At 43.2% G+C, this 21,950-nt stretch overlaps 1 protein-coding gene and 1 long non-coding RNA gene across 5 annotated transcripts; one reads left to right on the top strand and one right to left on the bottom strand.

The window, feature by feature from the left end:
• Nucleotides 1–3,796: 3,796 nt before the first annotated feature.
• Nucleotides 3,797–12,288, top strand: LOC135403293 (uncharacterized). Its single transcript, XR_010425351.1, has 2 exons — nucleotides 3,797–4,659; nucleotides 5,373–12,288. It is a non-coding gene; the product is annotated as an uncharacterized LOC135403293 (long non-coding RNA).
• Nucleotides 4,801–21,924, bottom strand: LOC135403279 (scaffold attachment factor B1-like). 4 transcript variants are annotated; one of them, XM_064637154.1, is made up of 21 exons: nucleotides 21,612–21,923; nucleotides 20,715–20,802; nucleotides 18,957–19,021; nucleotides 18,590–18,868; nucleotides 17,408–17,470; nucleotides 16,604–16,631; nucleotides 15,159–15,657; nucleotides 14,680–14,729; nucleotides 13,789–13,889; nucleotides 12,096–12,245; nucleotides 11,897–11,997; nucleotides 11,308–11,444; nucleotides 10,460–10,548; nucleotides 9,781–9,917; nucleotides 8,861–9,154; nucleotides 8,256–8,393; nucleotides 7,459–7,498; nucleotides 6,545–6,657; nucleotides 5,666–5,778; nucleotides 5,426–5,492; nucleotides 4,801–5,201 (listed from the first exon to the last, which is right to left on the bottom strand). In XM_064637154.1, the coding sequence occupies exons 1-21, from the start codon at nucleotides 21,804–21,806 to the stop codon at nucleotides 5,075–5,077; spliced, it is 2,874 nt and encodes a 957-aa protein (XP_064493224.1). In that variant the 5' UTR covers nucleotides 21,807–21,923; the 3' UTR covers nucleotides 4,801–5,074. The 4 variants fall into 4 exon arrangements, 2 of the variants coding, with proteins under 2 accessions (XP_064493224.1, XP_064493225.1); XM_064637155.1 differs by lacking the exon at nucleotides 21,612–21,923 and adding an exon at nucleotides 21,392–21,510; XR_010425345.1 differs by lacking the exon at nucleotides 5,666–5,778 and adding an exon at nucleotides 7,190–7,263 and having other exon boundaries at nucleotides 5,042–5,201; nucleotides 21,612–21,924.
• Nucleotides 21,925–21,950: the final 26 nt, after the last annotated feature.

Genomic DNA, 21,950 nt, shown 5'->3' with positions numbered 1-21,950 from the left:
CCAAAGAGACACAGCAACCAAAGCAGAGGGACTGCACTCCCAGCTTTTCTTACCTGCAGGCACACACAGCACAGCACGCTGGACATAAAAGCCCCGGGGTTAGTCCTGCCAGAGGCGTCCGGCACACACACGGCGACCGAAGGGAAAGAGGGAGCCTGGGAACACAGAGTAAAAGACACCTGAATTAGGAGTACACCGAGCACCAGCCAGGTCATTCACACAGCTTCACTGTCCAGTCACACAAAAAGCACTCACCGAGGCCTCAGTTAGGATGGTTCCTGACGCTGACCGGGTGAATGCCTCCCTGGAAGCCCGCTCCGCTCCTGCCAGGCACCGGGGCTCACCCAGGGGGGCTTTGCCAAGCATCCAAGGGAAATTAAAATTACAGGCTGGGCAAAGGCGCTTCCTGCAGGACCGCTCCTGGCCAAGGCCACCGGTCCGTGCAAGTCAGACCACTGACCACCCGGGGCTGGGGATTTTCGGGGGCACGCTTCCAGCTTTTATTCTCCAGAAACTCCAGTTCTTCCTGGCACCCCTTGCTTCAGTCTTCCCCTGCTGGAAGAGGTCACTTTAGTCTTTCGAGGGGCCAGATTGCCAAAGCCCGGCCGGTCCATTCCCACGAGGAAAGAAAGGTAGCTTTGTCTTGGACAGGATGCTGAAGGGGGAGACACAAAATAAAAGTTTAATTTCAAATAACTGCCGAGAAGAGAAAGCAATTCAAACAGAAGGCAGACGAGACTCGTGCAAAACCCAATACATTTGACTTCAAAGGAGAATTATTTCCCTCTGCACCTCAGAGAAGGCAATTTTCACCCGGGTCCCACTTACCATCGTCACACAAAAGGTGCTGACAACATTTTTCGTGATGCCAGTGGAGAGCTATTAGAGCACACCGCACAGGGAAGCCGAGGCTGCCCCTCGATCCCTGCAAGTGTTCCAGGCCAGGCTGGATGGGACTTGCAGCATCCAACCGGGGATGAGAGTGGAAGGTGCCCCTGCCTACGGAAGACAGGGTGCCCTTTAAAGGTCCCCTTCAAACCAAATCGCTCTCTCATTGCCCTCCGAAAGAACTCCCAAAGAGACACAGCAACCAAAGCAGAGGGACTGCACTGCCAGCTTTTCTGACCTGCAGGCACACACAGCACAGCACGCTGGACATAAAAGCCCCGGGGTTAGTCCTGCCAGAGGCGTCCGGCACAGTGTCCACGGCGACCGAAGGAAAAGAGGGAGCCTGGGAACACGGAGTAAAAGACACCTTAATTAGGAGTACACCGAGCAATAGCCAGGTCATTCCCACAGACAGCTTCACCGTCCAGTCACACAAAAAGCACTTACCTACCGGGGCCTCAGTTAGGATGGCTCCTGACGCTGACACCTCCGTTTGCCCCGGGGGGTCAAGAAGAACATCCCTGGGAAGAAGTCACCCCCAACAGCAAAAAGGGAAAATTAGTGAAGCACGGGGTCCTCTTCTGACTAGATTGCCACCAGCATTCCGTAGCAAATGCCACGACTATTCTGTTACAGACGAGAAAACCCTGTTCTCCCAAACAAACAGCGAGGAGATTTATGGGCACGCCTGAAAATTTCCTGTGAGGAACTTTTTGTAACTAAGGAGCAGGTGCTATCTTGAGTTGAAGGCATCAATTTGACAGACACTTAGTACAGCAAACTCTTCAGCAGAGCAATTAATTGCTGCCTATTTGAACAGCAGGGGAGAGAAAATGACAGTCGAAGGGAAGACAAGAAAAGCAGAACTGCAATCAGCAGACTTTTCTTCCATCTCTCCCGAGAAAGCCTAGTTTGTCTGTTCTAATAATTCTATGCCCTTTTCTACAGGAAACTTAGACCAAGGCTGAAAAAACAACTAGAAAACACGGAGAGAAGCTTTTTAGAATTTCACGTGGTTTTCCCAAACCGATCCCAGAAAAGCAGAACTCGGTAGAATGTACTCACCTCGAGGCCTTTGGTCTTTTTTTCCATAAGCTTCGTCACCTGATTGAAAAAGCAGAGTAGACTCGGTATTTAGGCTCCCAACAGGAAAACTTCCCCTTCGTTTCCTAAAAGAAACTACATTAATTTGCACAGCTGCAGGCGCGTCTCCAGCTGTTAAAGCCTTTCAGCTTTTCGGAGGGTGAGAATGCCCTGCGAAGGAAGGCTGAAAAACGCTCGGAGCCTGCCCAGGTCAAAGAGCCCCTCGATTTTGCCTGTGTTCCAGTCCCCGGCTAAAGAAAGGGCAGAAGAAGCGCAGTTGTTGCTTGCCTTTTCCCTCAGAGGTTTTGCCAGGCGCCGGGCCAGCCCGGGCACTGCGGGGGAAGGCCGGCAGCGCCCAAAGCCCGCCGCTTTCCCGGGGGCGTCGCTTGCGAGAGCGCCCCCGAGCGCCGGGCCCTGCCTCACAGTCGCCGCCTGGCGGACACGGCCGGGAGCGGCACTGCAGCCGCGCGCGGCACTGCAGCCGCGCCCCCCCCCACCTTGGCGAGACCCGCGGCGCCTTTCGCGCGTACGGGCCTTTCCTCCCTAAAACCTGCCCTTCCCTAGGAAAAGCTGAGCAGTTCACAGAGTTGCTGTTTCCCGCCCAGCTTCCCAAAGGATTTCTCTCTCCCGGCAGCACAGACAGGGGCCCCGAGGCAGCGCACACCCTCCCCGCGGGGGGGGTGTGGTGCGTGTGCAATGCCAGGGCACATCCGAACCCGGCCCTGCGGCGGCACGCAGGTGCAAGTTTCTCCGCAGAGGCGAGAAACTTGCCTGTCGCTTCCCCTGCCTGCAGTCGCCGATGGCCGCGGGAGAGGCAGAAGAGCGACCGCGCCCAGCTTACCCCGGGCACGATCTCCGTCGGATCTGGCGCCGTGGGTCGCTTCCTGGGGGGGGGGGAAGGCGGCGGCGCAGCTCCGAAAGCATCTCCAGGGCACGGCGGGAGCGAGAGCGGAGGGGAGCGGGGCGGGGGGGAGCGGGGGCGGGAGGGGAGCGGAGCGGAGCGGAACGAGGCGGGCGGGCGGGCGGGCGGAGCGCCGCGCGCGCGGCGCCGAGAGGCGGCTGCCCTCGCCGGTGCCTGCCGCCGCCCACGAACCTGCCGCCCGCGCCCGGCGCCGCCGAGCGCCCCGCCCCGTCCCCACAGCGGGAAGCGGCGCGGCGAGACGGCGCTGCGGGCGCGGGGCGGGGGTCCGGGTCGCGGCGGAGGTCAGGCAACAGGATTAAACGCCTCTCTGAGGCGAGGGGGCCTCTCGCCGCCATCTTTAGTGTGGCCTCGGCTAAGTTCCGGTCCTGGCGGCGCCATCTGGAGTGTGGCGTCGGGGCGAACTTCCGGGCCGGGGCCGCCATTTTTAGTGTGGTCGTTCCGGTCCTGGCGGCGCCATCTTTACTGTGGGCTTGGCGGACTTCCGGGCAGGGGCCGCCATCTTTAGTGTGGTCGTTCCGGTCCTGGCGGCGCCATCTTTACTGTGGGCTTGGCGGACTTCCGCGCCGGGGCTTGGAGGACTTCCGGTCGCTCTCTACTTCCGGTGACCGAGTTTACCCAAATTAGCGTCCCTCCTGGCTAATTTCTGCGCTTTCACCCCAAAAAAATCTTCATGTTACTCCCCCCACACACACCCCGGGAGAGACGGGAGACCGCCAGTCCCGCCCTGCCGCCGGAACCGGCCCTTAACTCGAGCAGGGAGCGCTGCACCGGCACGAGAGCCACTGCGCATGCGCCGCCGGTCCCGCTCCTGGCTGCCCTTACTTATCACGTGATCGTCGGCGTCTTGCCAACGACTGCGCATGCGCTGGCGTCACCACCTTAGCTGCCTCTCCCGGTGCCCGAGAACCCGGCTTGGCTCTCTTACTGCGCGCGCCTCACGCGCTTTTCTGGGGCCCCTCCCTCACATTTCGCGGCTCTCCCTCCGCTGCTTTTTCGGCTCCCTGGGGTTCCCCCACTCACGTTTCGGTGTCCCCTTCTCACATTTTAGTGGTGTCCCCCAGTTCACGGGTTGGAGGGCAGGGCGGTTACCCAAGAAGGGTTGTTTTTCTCTTAGATTTCACTTTTCATTTTATTGCCTTTTTAGTTTGCTCGCTTTTATTTTTTTTCTTTAATTTTCTTTCGTATTTTATATTTCCTTCTTTATTTCAGGGGAAATGGCCTTACAATGAGACTGGGGAAATTCGGATTAGAGATTCGGAAAAAATTGGGTGGTCACGCATTGGAATAGGTTACCCAGGGAGGTGGTGGAGTCCTCGTTGCTGCAGGTGTTCAAGAGGTGTCCGGATCTGGCGCAGGGTGACGGCTTAGGGGTTACAGTGGCAGTGTTTGGCAACAGTTGGATTGTGATGCCAAAAAATCCGGTCTGAAGAACTGCTCAGAGACTTTTGTATCTTTAAGCAGCAAGGTATTTGTTTATTTAACGTTGGGAACAAGCCCGGTCCTGCTTAATTACTCATAATTAATTACTCATAATTATTTAATTACTTATTTACTCATAATCTGCACTCTTTTGATTATGGCCACGAGGTCACAGCAGCAGTCCCCTGGCCCGAAGCACCAGGGGTGCTCCACGAAGCTCCACGTGCTGGCCCTCAAGCGTCCACAGCCATTGTGGTGCAGCATGGCATTTCCACACCAGGAAGGACTCTGTTCCCGGTGGAGAATTAAACAAGGAAACACATTGATCCTTCCTCTCTCAAATGGAGGTAAGGAGATACACATCCACAGCGTCACAGATTTGTCACTTCACAGTGACAAAAGCACAGTGCTAAAAGCAGATGGTGTCTTCACTGACTTTTACATCCCTCATAAGAGGCATATTGCCAAAGACTCTAGAAACAACGAAGTAGTAGCCATACACTGATTTTATTATTTTTGAAAAATGGAATGCTTCACTTACAGAAATTCAGGTGATGTTTGACAAACACCACGTTCATTAGAAACAAAAGAAAACAAAAAATAAACCAAACCAATTTGACATAGTATTTGGCTACAATGCAGCAGCAGTCTTGCTCTTTTATAATCACAAATTCAATGTGAGCCTGGTTAATAAAATTCCTGACCACTGTAATCTGGTATTAAAAAAAAAAAAAAAAAAACAAACATATATGTACAGCACTTTCAGTAGCGGCGGCTAAAACGGGGTTCAGTCAGTCTGTTTGTCCGTTCCTGGCCCGCAAACACACCTTGGATTCCAGTACTCTGCAGCATCTGGCTCTGGTTTCCAACTTGTGTAAAGCTTCCACGTCTAAAAATAAGGCCAGACAAATTGAACATTGCCCAGAAAAGTTAATACTACTGTGACTCTGAGAAAAGATGTGTGTTTAGTTTGTTCTTTTTTTTTTTCCCCCTTGCCAATCCATTGTTAAGCAGAAACTGAAAGTATTTTTCACAACTGACACAGGAATTTGTTTTATAGAGATCAATCAACTATTACAAAAACATTATAAGCACTCTGACAGAAATTCTTACCCAGACATCCCTCCTCGATTCATCCCATGGCCTGGTCCTGACTGACCAGGCATGCTTCTATCACCACCTAATTTAAAAAGAAAAAAAAGAAAAAATACAGGCTTTTGTGTTTTCCTAATAAAAAAGTCACCTTGTTCCCAGAATTTCATTTGCTTTCTCAGTAATTTAACTACCACTAGAAGTTCAGCAGCAGTAATTCACAGAAAAAACCACAATCACACTGGTAAGCAGCAAGTGTACCTTGCCATCTCTCATGATCCCGTCCCATCATTCCTCCATCCACATTTCCCTGCCATGTACGATCTTGATGCCCCTCTAACTTTCGACCATGATCTCCCCAGTCACGTCCATCTCTTAAAAAAATAAAAGAACATCTTCTAGGTATGTCCCCTATCCATTTAGCAGCATAGGGTAAAGCCAAACACCATACCCCATACAAAAGTGTGTTAAATGGTTAATCAAGCTGTAGCTATAGCCACCCAATCATCACAATAAAAACTGGTCAAAGTGGAACAATGAGAAACTTGCTGAACAGCATCCTTCACACAACAAAACTTGTCTTTCTGACCTATAGAGACATCACTGATACTGCAGTGGACTGAAATACTTAGACATGGAACAATTCATTGGCTGCCATTTCTCCGTCCGGTGTACTTAGGCAGAACTGAACATTATGCATCTGGAACATGCCCAGCTTGACCAACCGGTTTAAAGAGAAACCACTATGATTCTACATGAGTCAGTCCTCCACCCCCACCACTGCAGAGACTCTCACTCAATTTCCTTAAAACCTGACCACTAGCCATAAATGAGACTTTTGCAGGCCTTACTGGAGCATCTGGTATGTGACTAAATCTCACCTGTAGACATGAAAGTTATTTACATGAGAATCACAGCTATAAGCTAACTGAGCAGCATTTCTTTATTCACTACAATGCTCCATTCTCCTGATGCGTGTGGGAGCTACACATGTGAATTTCTTGCTCCTCCAGGTGCTCAAAGAAACTGCCTGGAGAAAGGATTCACACTTGTCAAACTGCTTCCGCTGTCATCCTTCAAAGGTTCACTGAGCACTAAAATTTTAACTACAATCCCTTCCCTTATTTCACAAGCACTAACCGGGTTTGTGGGGGTATCCCTCTCCCTTCATTCATTCTTCTGTCAGACCCATAGCCACCCCAACTATCCCGGGAGTGACGATCAGGCCCTCCATGGCGTTCATCCGGGTAATGCTGAAAGGCAAATGGTACTCAGTTATGCTAAGAATCAACATGGGTTTTCTTTTCTGATTGCAAAAATTCAGCTTCTTGGACGTTGCCTTCCTATCAGCTGTCAAAAAACAAAATGGTAGCAAACTCATTTTTTTAACTGGTTCCACTGTTGCTACTGTGCAGGGTTCACTCTAGGCATTTATTTTGTTTCACAGCTCATATTCTGCTCTGCTCTCTGGTGGGAGAAGTCTGTTTGTTAAGGTTTTTTAAGGCTTACATTCTGGCTCCAGATTGTTAATTTTTACATAGATTATCTGCCTACTTCCCACCTCTCTTCAGAAGTGAAAGGTTTTGAATACCTTTGTGGTATCGGTTTTCACACCTGTCCTTTTATCTGTCCAAGTCATCTGCCTTGTTTCATTATGGCACTAGTTATTTTCTAAAAACCATTCAGATAAATGTGACAGAAGGGATCCTTCACCAGCTAAGAAACTACAGCAACTACCTCTTAACACCTAAGATGGTTAACCAGAAAACTTTTATTGCAACATACCAGCCTGAAAGGATGCTGTACCGTAGCTCCCATCGCTCGGAGGTTTCCCCCTGCCCGTATCTGTGGCTACCACCCTAGCAAGCAGATAACATAGTAACTTACTTTACGCACATTAGCGTACAAAATTAGTTGCTGCTTGAACATCTGCTCAGTTTAAACCCAGTGGTGACTGCGTTTAAGAACTAGGCTGCACGAGCACTGTGTTCTTTCTGCTTTGGGGTCAGCTTGATTGGCTTTTTCACAGAAGTGGTTATTTGGTTCTAACGCACCTGCCCATCTCGATCTGGTATTCCTCTTGTACATTCTCTTCTGGAACAAAAAAGGGCAGTTTCAGTTTAATCAACACAGTAATCATAATTCCAGTGTCTGCATGAAATAGCGCACAAAAATTTATCTTCATTAGGCTGTAAATCTGGATGCCAACGTTTCTTTAGTGGCAAGATACTCAAAGGAGTTGCTTCATAGCATAAAAAGAGATGAAAGTAGCATCTATCACTGTAACATGGGCAAGCAAAGCATCACTGAGGCATGGTCATGTACTCAGTGATACCCACAGAGAATACTGAGTGAACCTACCAGTATCAGAAATGAGTTACAAGGCAAAAACAAAGTAGTATGGCTTTCACCAAAGATCCTTTGAGAGCAAAACAGAAGTCTCAATGGCACTATGCAGAAAACATGTTTCCATTCTGTGGAGCTAAAAATCTGCATTAGCCAGGCTGCAAAGATGAAAATACAGAAAGTTTTAAAGCAAAAGACTAAGTCTTAGGCTGAGGAACAGGGATTCACAAACCAGACTTGCATACATCGCGAGAAGCTGTAGTATCTCCATTAGCATCATGGCAGACTACATTAGGACTTGGTTTACAATCTTTATGCAGCCTCTTTCTGGTATGTCCATAACCCATGAAAACAAAGGATTGCAAGCACATACGAAATTAGACATGAGAAATGCACAAGGGTCATTTGTTTTACTCTTCTGACACCCTTCAAGCCACTAGGTAAGCCACAAAAAGACACTAGATTTCCATAAAGGTTTAGGAAGAAAAGATACTGCCTTGCCAACCTGTCCAAACAATGATCTTGGTATCGTCCACGATCCCTGTGGTCAAAGTCGTGGAATCGGTCTTGACGACTAAATTCAGAATGATATCTATCATCTATTGCCATTCGCTTCGCCTCTGGCCAGTACGGGTCATCTCGCCTGCAAAGGTGGTCACCATTAGTAGTAATCGCAAAACGATCATCCCTTTCCTGCTCTCTTGATATCAAACCTAGCCAAATACCTAAACTATTACTTTTTATTTCTAATTAAAAACCTATGTGCATTAAGAAGGAATCACATTTTGGTTTCAGAGAAAACCAGGTGTACTGACACTATACACAAAGCTTAATTTCAGCACAGTGCTGATGTGAGAATGAGTATCTGTTCCCACTAGCAATCCTGCTTTAGAGTTGATACAGTTACTATCCTTGGTCACTCTCTGAGAAATAAGAATAAACCTCCTGTAATAAAACACTGCTTACAAGTATACAAGCACAACATTTCTCCTCTTCAAGATTGCTATAAAGTGTTAAAAGCTACATGTAAATAGTCCTTCAGCTGTGAGCTTCTGTGGCTGCTTTATCAAGAGTACTCTGAAGAGTTTGGAATGTCACTGCCATTATTACCTGCCATCAGGATCATAAGGCCTTCTCATGGCAGATCGCCGTTCCTGTTCATAACGGAGTTGCTCCTGCTGACGTCGCAGCTCTTCCCTCTCTCTCTGGATTCGCTCCTGTTCTCGTCTCCTTTCCTGCTCTATGTGCATTCTTTCTCTCTCCAACCTCTCTCTCTCCAAGCGCTCTCTGTCAAGACGCTGCCTTTGAAATTCCAGTCGTTCTCGTTCTCTCTGGAGCCTCTGTCTTTCATCCCGTTCATGAATAGCTTGAAGACGTTGCTCTCGATCTCGCCTCTCTCTTTCTCTAATTTAAAAAAGATACTTTGTTTTAAATTGAGAATCTTAAGTCTAAGCTTTACTGCTTCTTTGTTTTGGATGGGGTTTCTTGTTTGCTTTTGCTCTTTCCTTTGTAAAGTTTCTGTGTTCTTACCACTAGCTGCTTAAACTCGAATTATCTCTTCCCAATTAAATAACAGCAGCTTAGATTACGGGAAAGTAAAAAAGTCCACATGAAAAAAGCAAAGATGAGCATTTGAAAAGCGTCTAAGAAACACAATATCTACTCTAAGACAGGTCTGAAAAGGCTTTCATAGAGAGCATGTCCTAAGACATAAGTCTGACAAACAAAAAGTATTTACAAGATTACAGGGAAAAACCAAGTATGGAAATTCAAATCTGACCAAGCAGAACACAAAACCTACAAAAGTCTCCTGAAACACACAGGCCGAGAACATTGATTTCAATTGTAAAACCCTTCATTGTTTGGTATTATGTCTGTTTTACCAAGAGATTAATATCAAATCAATCTGAGATACCACTCTTGGAGGGTCAGCACAACACTACTTTGCAAGCCTGTTCAAAACACAAAACACATAAGGGAGGTAAAAAGAAATACCACTCAAAGTTTAGAGCAAAACTGGGAAGACTCACCGGCGTCTTTCCGTTTCCCTGATTTCTCGCTCCCTCTGTCTCTGACGTTCACGTTCTCGCTGTTCTTTGATTTTATCAAACGATAAAATATCTTGCTTTTCTTTGCTCTCAGATTTGCGATCCTGGCTTTTTGTACTCTGAGTTGAATCAAAACAATACATTAGCTGAACACAGTGCGTTTTTAGCCAAAATTCCTAGGTAAATGCCTACTTTATATCAACCTGAACAAAACAGACTATCATACCTTACAAGAGGCAAACAATGTTGGAATGCCAGGAAAAAGCAGGCGAGGGAAAAGTATCCCAAATTTGGCTAAAACTTCTCAAGCATTTAAATACATATCAATACTAGGAGCACATGACCTGACTTGCACTAATGGCAAATAATACAATACTTTTATGGTCATCAGTAACTGTATTTCAAACCTGGGGAAAGACATCCTAACAACATTTTCATATTGCAATTCTACTTCTTCAACTAGGACAGCAGTGCAAAACTATAAAGAAGGTGAAACAGAAACATTTACCCTTTGCCACACCATTAACACCCTAATGCTTTCCAGAAACTGATAAAAGGATGAATGTACCAATATGCAAGGCAAAAACCCCTTCGACTATAAGCGTATAAAGCTATCTGACACCTATTTTTACACAAAAGCTTCTCTGAAAGTTGGACTTACCCTCTCTTTTGATGCAGAGGTTTTTACACTAATAACTGGCTCTCCTTTAGATTTATCCATTACGACTGTCCTTTCGGTTCCTCGACTCGCTAGAAAACCAAATATATCGAAAAATAAATAATACACAAAACATTCAACAATTCATGCAAGATTTAAAACTGTGAAGACACTAAACAGTAAAAAGTTATTGTATTGAGGTTTTCAATTACTTACGGAACTTATTTATGATTTAAATAGCTTACCAAGATTTGGCCAAGTTGAGGATGGGGGCAGTAAAGCTACCACAAAATTACAGTAGTATTTTCTGGCAGGGATGACAAAGAAAGCAAATTTAATTTAATTCTCCTGTCTGCAAAATACATCCCTTTGCCACAGTTTAAAAAAAAAAAAAGGGGCACATAGAACTACCCACTGTGTTGGGTCTAAATCCAGTGATAGTTCCATAAAACTCACAGTTTAACGTTTGGAGTAGTTAAAGTCCAGTAATTATGAAAGAATGCCAGTAACTTACAGCAAAGTTAAGTCAAAGTTTTCAAGGTATTTTCTGATGTTGGTTTTTGTACACTAAGAAAACCTCAGTCTTACTAAGCTTCGTGGTCTTTTTACCGAATTAGCAATCACATCTAATAAGAACACTGAGGTTTGCAGAAGCTGAAGTCTATGAATCAGTTGCAAATTCTGAACGTTTATACTTGTTCTTCCATTTCCTATCAAGCTGGAAAAGGAAATCTTTTCGGATGTAAAGTAAAAGTTTTGTCACGGCCACCATATTCTTCGCACCAATTTTTAATTGTTTTTTTCTGAAACAAGTGTCTTTGAAAACATTTCTGAAAGACAGCTAGCATTACCCGATTTGCTTGCCCTAGATCTATCAGAAGATCCAGCCTTTTGTTCCTCTTTCTCTTTTCCTTCTTTTTCATCTTTTTCTGATTTCTTAGCATCATCTTTTCTGTCAGTCTTCTCTTCCTTCTTAATACCAACAGATCTACAAAAAGAAAAATGCCTCTTTCAAAAGCAATAAACCACTTGAAAAACAAATATTTGAAGTATCACTTGCTAACCACACCAACAGTCTATCAAGAAGACAGACTAAATCATAGAAATATTTGTCAGTTAAAAGAGGAGACCAAGCAGGAGTCAGATCAGAGGACAAGTGACTGATAAAAATAAGGGTTTATCTAGAAAGGAGCTGATTTAGTATCTCCTAATATAACAAATTTTGATACTAACCCTAAAGAGCTTTGTATTTCTGAGCAGAGGGCCAATTAAGATGGCCTTGCTGCTGAAGAACATCAATTTCAAGTTTTCAAGTATTACTCCTATTTCAGATGCAATATGAAAATCAAGATTTATCACAGTTACTGTTCATCTTGGTCACATGCCTGTATTTCAAATGAGTGGTCTTTAAATGTAGAAAAATACAAAACAGCACTTTACTTCTCAGATTTGGACTCTGCAGAATGGTGCCTGTCTTTTTCCTTCCTTGTTTCACCTTCCTTTTTGTCTGAAGGCTTTTTTCCAGCTGGTTCATTTTTTGCCTAGAAATTTAGCCAGAAATAATTTTATAGTGAGAGACAGACATTAAAGTTGCATTCTTTTATTTTTATTACACTGTCATGAAATAACTACCACTTACCTTTTCCACAGAAATCATTTTGCCATGCAGTTCTGTTCTGTGGAGATGATTAATACACTTAGTGGCTTCCTCAGATGTTGACATTGTTACAAAGCCGTAGCAGCGAGCACCAGGACTGCGAGCATTTGTCACTACTTTTGCACCGACCACCTTTGTGGGGGAAATAAAAAAAAAAAAAAAAACAAACCAAAAACCTGTGTTTGCAGATCTGCCACTAAAATTCTAATTTAATCGCCATTTCATGGAAGCATTGAATGGTTTAGGTTTGAAATGACCTTTAAAAGCTGTCTAGTCCCATGCCCTGTCATGGGCAGGGACATCTTCAACTAGTGCAGGTTGCTCAGAGCCCCACCCAAACTGGCCCTGAATGTTTCCAGTGATGTGGCATCTACCACCACTCTAGGCAACCAGAGTTCCAATGCCAGTGTTTCCATCACCCTCATCATAAAAAATTTCTTCCTTATATCTAGTCTGAATCTATCTCTTTTAGTCCAAAACCATTTCCCCTTGTCATATCATTTCAGGCCCTACTAGAACTCTGTCCCCCACCTGGTAGACAGCACCTCTGTCTACCAGTACTACACAGTATAGCACCTATCCACTTTTAACAGGCAGGAATTATGCTCAGCCCAGAAGATTCCATCAGTATTCTCAGAAGAACACATCACTAGGTTTGTCTGACAGACAGCAAAAGAAAGGTCATTGTTTAAACTTGACCTCTATATTGTTGGGCCAGCCGTGTTCTAGAAGTGCCTCACTAAAGACTACTACACAGAGTATGATGTGAGCAATGGTTACGCCCATGTCAACAGAAATAAAGCATGGCAGAAAAGGTTCAAATTTAACATTGTTACACATGTTCACAAAAAAGTATAAAATTAGCACAACATTCTATGAAACAGCTAACTCCAATCGTAGAACAGATGGTTGATTACAGCTCTGCTGAAAAAGAGACCACTGTCGTAATCAGCTGACAAAATTCATCTTCAAGTTGCTGAGCAAATCAGTAACTGAAGGAAGATATCTATATAGAGATAGATATAGATATAGATATAGATTAGATATAGATATGGAAAGTGGGGAGTGTAATAATTAAATAAAACTGAAAAAAACAAAATTACTACCATTTTCTTTTTTCTTTCAGCACATCTGTGCTAGTTGCAATCCACAGATGACAATCTCATAACAGCCAGAGGCACGCACTTAGCGAGACAAACATTTAATACTGCATTCAGAAATGTATTTGGCAGAAGGGTAGATAGTCACACAAGGAGTTTCTTTCCACAATTGTGGCTCTTGTATGCTAGTGGGCACCACAGAACAAATGGAAGCCTGCCCTCAAAGACTAGATTTCTCAAAGGAATACTTCTTGAAATGGAAAAATTTAAACCAGCTCTCAAGAGGTGTAATTAGATTACAGAACCCCACATGACAATCTACCAGTCTCTCCTATTAAGAACTGCCTCATTTTTGCAGGTATCTGCACAGATATTCTCTGCAAACTGGTTTTCTCCTCCCCACCCCTCCTTTTCAGACAACCTTCTTTATGAAGTATGCTACTTTCAGATACAGAGTTTCAAAATAACGCAAGGAAGTTAAGTACTTAGCTATCCAGTTATTCATCAGGGAAAATAAGATCTAAATTTAAGGTCAGCCTTCAAATGGTCTCCTAATTTACATATCCACTACATACCTTTCCATACTTGCTGAAAAGATTCTTCAAATCTGTAGCTCTAGTAGAGGATGAAAGTCCGCTAACCCACAAATTTCTGCCAGAACCACTACCCACACGGCCTGAGGTACAAAAAAGCCAAACACAAAAGACCATGTGGCAGACAAATGCAACAGTGCAAAACCAACTTCTTTTCCTCATAAAACTTTCCAAATGCAATTTCACTCCTACCTCTTCCATTCATTCTTAAAATCAATAAATACACTGGAGCCTGCAAAAATTAACTTCTGAAGTACAGGTTTACTGTGCATTTGAACAGTCTTAATGTGTTTTTAGAAACATATTTTCTTCCTGTATTTCAATCACTTTTAGGAGAATTACAAAGTAATAAATGTTAATTCACAAGAGGCTCGTTATTTAACCAAGAAAACCAAAAAACCAACCAGCAAACAAGGAAAAACAAACAAACAAAAAAAAACCACCCCAAAAAAGCAAAAACCAAACTTTTTGGTCAGTAAGGTTACAGAAGTTACATGAACTGAAATTTTTTAAGCTATACTTTGAAGGCCTGTGTGACAAGTGCACTGCAGGTTCACTGAATTAACAGTCCTCACCAGAACTGCCACACAGAGTATAAACCTAGAGATTTAGCGATCTGTTAAGATTTTTCAGACAAATCCTGGTCTTTCTGATACCTAATACCATTCATGAAGCTAGTGGAATTCCAATATAACTATTACAATGAAGACAGGCATGTGGTTAAAGAATGAACAAGACACAAAAAGAAGCAGTGTTAACTCAGAAGTAACTGTTAGATTTGACCCCATAACGTTTTTATTTCCGGTCCTTTGCACGTTAAAAACAAACAAACAAACAAACAAACCACACACCACAAAAAACCTACGTACATACCTTTCTCATCTTTTGAGATTATCTTCCTATCTCTGTTCTCCTCAACAGGGCTAGAGACAAAACATCATATTATTCAACCAACTGAATGCAAATAGAACATTAATTCTAGATAGTTTACTAAAATTGGATACCTACCAGTAAATTAGTTTCAAACTAAACACTATATATGCAAATTTAAAGAAGAATGACAGGAAATAGGGATTTGCACCCGTAAACAGACAATTCTGTTTTGCATATGACAGAAATAAGAGTAATTTGGGAAAACAACCTTTGAAGGTTGAGGAAGGAAAGAAACCAAACCCATTGTGTTTAAAAAAAAAATTAAAAATATCTGCACATGGAGAAATAAAACACACTCTTTAGGAATAGGCTACAATTTCATCAGTCTCGGTGGCCAATTGAAGGAAACAGCTTATTCGCATCACTTAACGACCAACGATAAAAGATAGCATCTGGTCTATAACGGAGAAAAAACAAACCTCTTTTTCTGATCACCGCCCTCACTGGCTGAGGACTCTTTAGTAGCAGGGGATTCCTCAGAATTAGCTTTGTCTTCTGTTCTCTTGGCATCTTCTTTGCTATCTTTGGCTTCAGGACCTGCGCCTTTTGCCGCTGTTTCCCCACTAGAGGCTTCCAGGCCTTGGGAGCGTTTGCTACTCTGATCGCTTAGGGTCTCTACTACTAAAGATTCAGAGTCCGGCTTCTCTTCCTCTAGTGTCTGTTCACATGTCTCCCCTTTTGCTACAACTAAACGCTTTGCTTCCTTCCTTGCCATAGCTTGTGCCGATTTGCTGTCCAAATCTAAAGCATCTTCCTCCAACTGAGCGGCAGCAAGAGCGTCCTCTTCCTCCGCCAGCCTCTTGCCTGGCACCGCGATACTTGCTTCCTGTGCATGTGGCCGCTCCACTTCGGAAGTTTCTTCGTTAAGTACTTCAGATTTACAAGTTTCCCCCAAAATGTCGAGTATTTTCTCATTTTCTACGGATTTAACAGGAATAGAATGGCACAAGATTTAATCACCAGGGAAATACAGCAATCACAAATGTGGAACTGGCATGGCTGCCACACTAACACCAAGAGAACTTCTAAGCTACACAGAGATTGGAAAACCCTAGTGTACACAGTGTTAAAAGTACTATGCTAACTGCTTTCTGACAAACTACCAAATCAGCCCTAAAACGATAACAGGGAAGAAAAATGCCCCCACAGATTTAACAAAAAACTTCTGGCTCATCCTCCATATTCTTCATTAAATCCTTCAGCTTTTTCTTCTCGAGTTAGCTTCCAGAGTCCCAGATGCTTAACTGAACGTATCAAGGCACTGAGAGTTCAATTTCCAAATTTCCGTGAAATTCTTTTAGCAGACAGTCCAACATGAGAACTGGGCATCTTCTGATGGTGCACGAGTGTGTTTGCAGTCCAGAAAGCGAATAGGATCCGTAGCGAATTCCTGTGATGACAGTGTATTCCTTCTTCTGAAGTCCCGTCACTCTTTAATGTCTGTTCTGTACCAGAGCTTTGTACTACCTGCACTCCTGCATTATGTTTATAGAACTGCTGTACAGTGTGATATCACAAGATCTGTTTTCAGAACCTTTACATCTTTAAGGCTCGCTCCTTAACTCCACTCTGTAGTAACAGTTCTATGGAATCATTCCATCGCATTAAACACATTTTCAAAAGGTGGTTATTCACAGATCTGGTGATATGACTAGGTTTCCAATCTCTATGACCCTGCATTGACCTGGACTGTCCACCATAAAAATGAACACTACAGCAATACATTTAAAAAAAAAAAACAAATAGGGACGCAAAAAGCCTAAATGAAGAATGAAACTGTTTAAATGCCCAAGATCCTTTTTTCATTAAAAAAATACCAAAAAAAACCAAAAATACCAACCAAACAGAAAACCCCAAACAGTACCTGGCTCCAAAGGTAACTCTTCAAGTTCCTGCAGTGAGAAAGATTTTAAAAAGGAGAAATATCACTATTTCATAAGAAGTCAAGTTGTTTTTCTGAATGACACCTTTCAACCACCCAATACACAGCAGAATTTAACGGAAGTGTTACTATGATTTAACCTATTTCAGCTTTGAAAACGTTGAAATTTCTCAGATAGTTTAACTTGAGTTTTTAACATCCTCAAAGTTTTAGGAACTGTGTAAAAACTTTAACGTTTCTCAAATTCAGACATCTGTTGAACACATGGTGCACGTTCACATCGGTAAATAAATCAACAAACATAAGCTGCACGGAGAAAACCTTATCTTCATGTTACCCTTCTTTACAATGTACTTTGTGACGTCTCCTTTCTGAAAACAAGATCAACAGAAACACCAGGTTCACCTGGAGCTAGTGTCCTTAACTTACCACGAGTGATGTGGAACCAAGGTCAGTATTTCAGGAACAGTTTCAGCTTTCTTGACAACATGGGATACTTCCACTTTTAATGGAAGTTAAATATAATGTAAAGCACTGAGTTGGTATATACGTCAGATAAAAGGAATCAAATCTACCACCAAACTCAGTATGGTACGTATATCACATACACATATATACATCCTGAGAGATACATAGATCTTTGTACATACGAGTAAATTAGAAAGGCCTTAGTTCCTATTCTTTGCAGAGTAAGAATGCACCCACTGCGTACTTCCTGTACATACAGTTTCAACATATAGCTTTATATGGTTTTTTTTTTGTAAAGAAAAACTGGCTACAATTTACCTTTATTATGGTTAAATCTGATGAAGAAGCATCTAAACTGTTTCCAACATCTTCAAACTCTACCTTTAAAAAAAAACAGATGGAAGACATTTTGTTATCTATAAAAGAATATTGTCAGTGAAACCTGAATGAGAAACCCAAGATTTTAGTTTCACTGACAACCGGTATTAAATATATCTAGCACACAAAACAACCAATAAAGGTAAAAACTGAGCAATGACCCTCAAGATTTTTCTCGATCTCCACTGACTGGATAAGCTTTCTCATTACCTCTTAACTATGTTGGTCAGCTCACACAAATCTTTTAAGTATGGGGATTCCAACAGAAAACTTTCTCTGACTTATATCTCTGTTATTTACAGCAACATAAAGCCAAAAAGTCTATGTAACTCGATAACTATTTCCTTCTTCTGTGGTAAAAAGCAGACCACAGGAGGTGGCCTGGCCTCAAGCAATTCAGTCACTGAAAAAAACCTACTTTCCCTGTATTTCTATTTGACTCGTGTAGAACAAGGTTATGCTTTGGGATAGGGGGTCAAACTTATCTCCGAACTTTCAGATCACGACAAGGGAACCACACAGCTTTAGAATCTTGTAGTCCGGACTTATGACACAATGTGTGTGCACAACAAAGAGCTACACTCCCTCTTAGATGGGGCAGAAATAACTTTCTTAAAATGCTGTGTTGTACATTTCAGGAGATACGCACTTGATTCCAGATGAACGTGGAAAGCCAACATAAAAATACTTTCGATAACTAAAAAAACTGCAAGACCCAATCTTAACAAAAAAATAACATAGAATATAGCTTCCTGAATGTTGCTGTTCAATTGAAGAGAACAAAATAAGCTATAGTATTTGTATGCCTCATGTGTTCTCTAAAATAAAGATGTCAAAATGGGAATGTAAACATAAGGTGAATCAGAGTTCAAAGCATGATTAAAAACAAATGCTTTCTGGACTGCTATTAATTCGTACAGTCATGTGCCTACAAACAACATCTAAGTATTTTAAAATTAAGAATCATATTTTCACAAATACGTAAAGGAATAAGCAATGGCCATAAAAACCAGTAGAGTCCCAAATCGTTCCAAATATTCTTTAGCTACCATTGTGCTATTTAATTCATAAGTAAATAAATTTAAAAAGAAATCTGATTCCACACACATAAGAGATGCATACCATCACTATTGGTATTTCTCTTGATTCTTCTTTAATTTCTGAAAATTGTGGGGATGCCTCCAAGTTACCTACAGCATACTGTGCAGGCTGATCTGGAAATTCTTTCACTTCTGCATCAGCATTTTCTTTACTATCAGACAGCGAGTCAAGAATATTATGAGCACTGTAATCCTCTCCGCAATCTACCACATTTCCATTATCTATTTCAGCTTCATCTAACACACTAATATCCATCATGTCAATATCCTGCAAGTTATCCAAACTTGCTTCAATATCGTCCTGTAAAAAGAAAAAAAGTACATGTAATAGTCATTGCAACTTAAAAGCAATGCTGTCATTACTTTGCTTCAAACCCAGCCTCACATACCTGCCCATCTCCCGAGTCCTCTTCCAGGCCATTGTCTTCTACTCCCTCTTCCTCTGGTCTACGTCCTAACAACATTACGATCGTTAGAATGAAAAGACAGTAAATACACATGTGCTCTTCAAGTTTTACTTTTTCATCAAAGTTGGTATTCCCTTCCATTTAGTTATCTGCTCTACCCTTATTTTCCACAACCAAGCATTCGTATGCCATATCAGTTCAGTAACTGACACACATGCTACAGCCCAATGTCTGGCAAGAATTCAAGTAGCACCACTGTGCACTCCCCAGAACATTTGGCTCAGCTGAGATTGCAGCAATTTATTATGTCAACTTTCGTTTCTTTACAGACATTTACTAGAAATAAAAAAAAAAGCAGCCAAACAAAAAACACAACGCAAACCAATGAAAAAAACCCTCTCTCTGTGAGTATTACTGCATTGCTCTGTGCACCAGCTGGACTTGCCATATCACAACTGACGCTACCGAAAACAGCATGCCAGCTTCAGCATGAAATGGTAACTCCTCAAGCTCAGAGCTAAGTAGTTGTTTCATTTTTTATGAATTCTATTTTCCTCAAAAACTACAAGCAGACTGCAATTAAAAGGTGAAAGGGGCTTCAAAGCCAAGAGGATCATTTCATTTATTTCCATCCCAATACTAAAAGTGCTGTAACATGTTAAGTATTTTTCTGAGACTTGAAAACTAATGCGATTATCAAAAATCTCTGCTTTTACCCACAGCTGTGACATTTGCTATCTATCTGCTCAAGATTTCACATTTTAGTCTGCAAGCAATTGCACTATCACTCCAAATGGGATGTAACAACAAAAATTTGGATCAAACAAATTAGTTGGCAAAACAGTTGAGTCTCATCTCACAAATTTACATTTTGTTTAAGTCAAAGTTAGAAATAAAAATACTTAATCTAACCTAGTTATTCTGCTTAGTTCTAATACAAAAAATTTTAACAGTATTTGATCACAAAAGATGAAACTGTGCTAATTAACTAATTCTAGAAAAAGAGTAGACTATTTTTTAAAAATAAGGATTATGTAAGACTGTCTCACTGTTAGAAAAATCAAGCATAAAGCCCTGAAAACACACTTGATTTCACATATTGATTAAAAACTAGTCTTCTGTGAACAAAAATGTGACTGCTATTAGCTATGAAGCCTAACCATAACACTACAGAGGTTATCTTGCAGTTGCTAGAAACTTCATTTCTACCTCAAAAAAAAAAAAAAAATTCCTTTTATTTCTCAAAAACGAAGGTACAGTCACATGAAAAACCAAATTAACTATTTTAAAAATAGAGACACTGCTTTAATGTTACTTAGTAATGTCTGCTACGAATTTCAGGGAATGCTGAGAAGAAACCAACAGATCCTTCAAGTAGACCATTTCCTGCCTCATTAAATTACATTAAATTCTGTGAATAAATGATCACTAACCATACCACCCATCCCTAGAAACCTGAGCACAAACGTGAAGAAGACTACCAGTAACATGGGATTAAAGGTCTGAACCAAGGAACAGAACATTCAGTTGTGCTTAATTTCTTCCAGAAAATCATTTTTACCCAAATCTGGCTCAGGCAAGTAACATTAGCTACAGCTTTGGGACTGCAAAACATTTAGCAACAGTGCCCAAAATAAAATCAAGCAAAAAGAAAAACAGAGAAAAGCTTCCATTTCATGAGTACAGTTGCTTGAAAACTCAAGGGAGATGGGGTGGAGATTCTCTCTAACTGCCCTGTACCTTTGCTGCTTCTTTTTGGAGTTTTCTTCATGATACTTTCTGAAACCACTGGAATTTCATCAGGATTCCCTCCTTCCTCCTCAATAGCCTAGTAAAAGGAAAAGACAAAGGTAGATATGAAGATGGACATAAAAACTTTCATTTGTGCATTTCTGCTGAGTTTCAGAGTTGGACACTAGAGACTGAAAAATTTCAAAACAAGAATCTGGTGCTTGGAATCGGCAACTTGGATATGCAAATGAAGAACCACCAGCTCAAAGTAACAAGTATGGAGAAAACAGTAGCATGTTGGTGTAAAGCTTCTGGAAAGCAGTCAAAAGTCAATCATACAGCATTTGCAACTGTGCGCTGCTGTGACAGAGTGAGAACTTCGCCTCTAGGAGACAGTAAGCATCAGTTTGGTGAAGGTGTTCCGCATTCTGCTATAACATACCAAACATTCTGATGCAGTGTACAGGCTACCAACTAGAAAGCCACAAAAATACCAGTACGCAACAAAAGCCTACTGCACAGCGTACAGAAGTATAAATGCAGGAACTGAGTGGAAGGCGGAAAATTCATACTAAAAACACTTGGGCCGAATGCCACAGAAGACCCGCTGTGCTGTACGGGTCTAGGATATCGGGAGCTGATTCGCCGCGTAGATGAAAGCGCCCGGCTCGCACACAAACACCCACCGCACTGTGTGACAGAAGGGCTCGCTCCTGGGATGGCCAAGCGCAGGGTCTCCCCCGTCAGGCACGGAGCGGTCGCAACGGGTTCCGCGGAACTCCCGCTCCCGGCGCAGCCCCGGCCCCGCCGTTCCTCGGCCCTTTGGCGCCATTTTCCTCGGCATGCCCGCCGGGCCCGGGTCACGCCGGCTACACCCGCCCCTCAGGCGCGCGCCTCCCCGCTCACCCTCCTGAGCCGCTCCATGAGGACGCTCTTGTTGCCGCCGCTGTCCAAATTGCGATGCTTGAGCTCGGCCCGCAGGTCTATCACGCGCAGCTCGCTCAGCGGCCGCCGCCGGTTTTCGGACTCCGAACGGGGAAATCCGAGCCCACACAGGGACGCAGGCTCTCCCTGCCCCGCCGCTGACTGACTCTCCGCCATGGGCCGTCGTTTCGAGTCGCGCTCGCAGGGCGAAGCGGGGTAAAAACAACGCGGAAAAGCCGCAGCACAAAATGGTGGAAAACAGGGGCTCGGGGGGGGGGGGGGGGGCACAGTAAAAGGGGCGGGAACGGGAGGAGCCGCTGC

This window comes from Pseudopipra pipra, chromosome 27 (genome assembly GCF_036250125.1).
Source record: "Pseudopipra pipra isolate bDixPip1 chromosome 27, bDixPip1.hap1, whole genome shotgun sequence".
In the NCBI taxonomy this organism is placed as follows: domain Eukaryota; kingdom Metazoa; phylum Chordata; class Aves; order Passeriformes; family Pipridae; genus Pseudopipra; species Pseudopipra pipra.
Note: the sequence above shows the minus strand (reverse complement) of the source record. Positions and strands in the feature narration are given on the sequence as shown.

What these genes read in the sequence shown, in the direction of transcription:
- LOC135403279 (XM_064637154.1), bottom strand. Translation starts at nt 21,806, where the DNA reads ATGGCGGAGAGTCAGTCAGCGGCGGGGCAGGGAGAGCCTGCGTCCCTG. An exon ending in GCAGAGTCCAAATCTGAGAA is followed by an intron (nt 11,445 to 11,896) that starts GTAAAGTGCTGT and finishes TTCTTTTTGTAG; the next exon opens with ATCTGTTGGTATTAAGAAGG. An exon ending in ATCTAGGGCAAGCAAATCGG is followed by an intron (nt 10,549 to 11,307) that starts GTAATGCTAGCT and finishes TTGGTTTTCTAG; the next exon opens with CGAGTCGAGGAACCGAAAGG.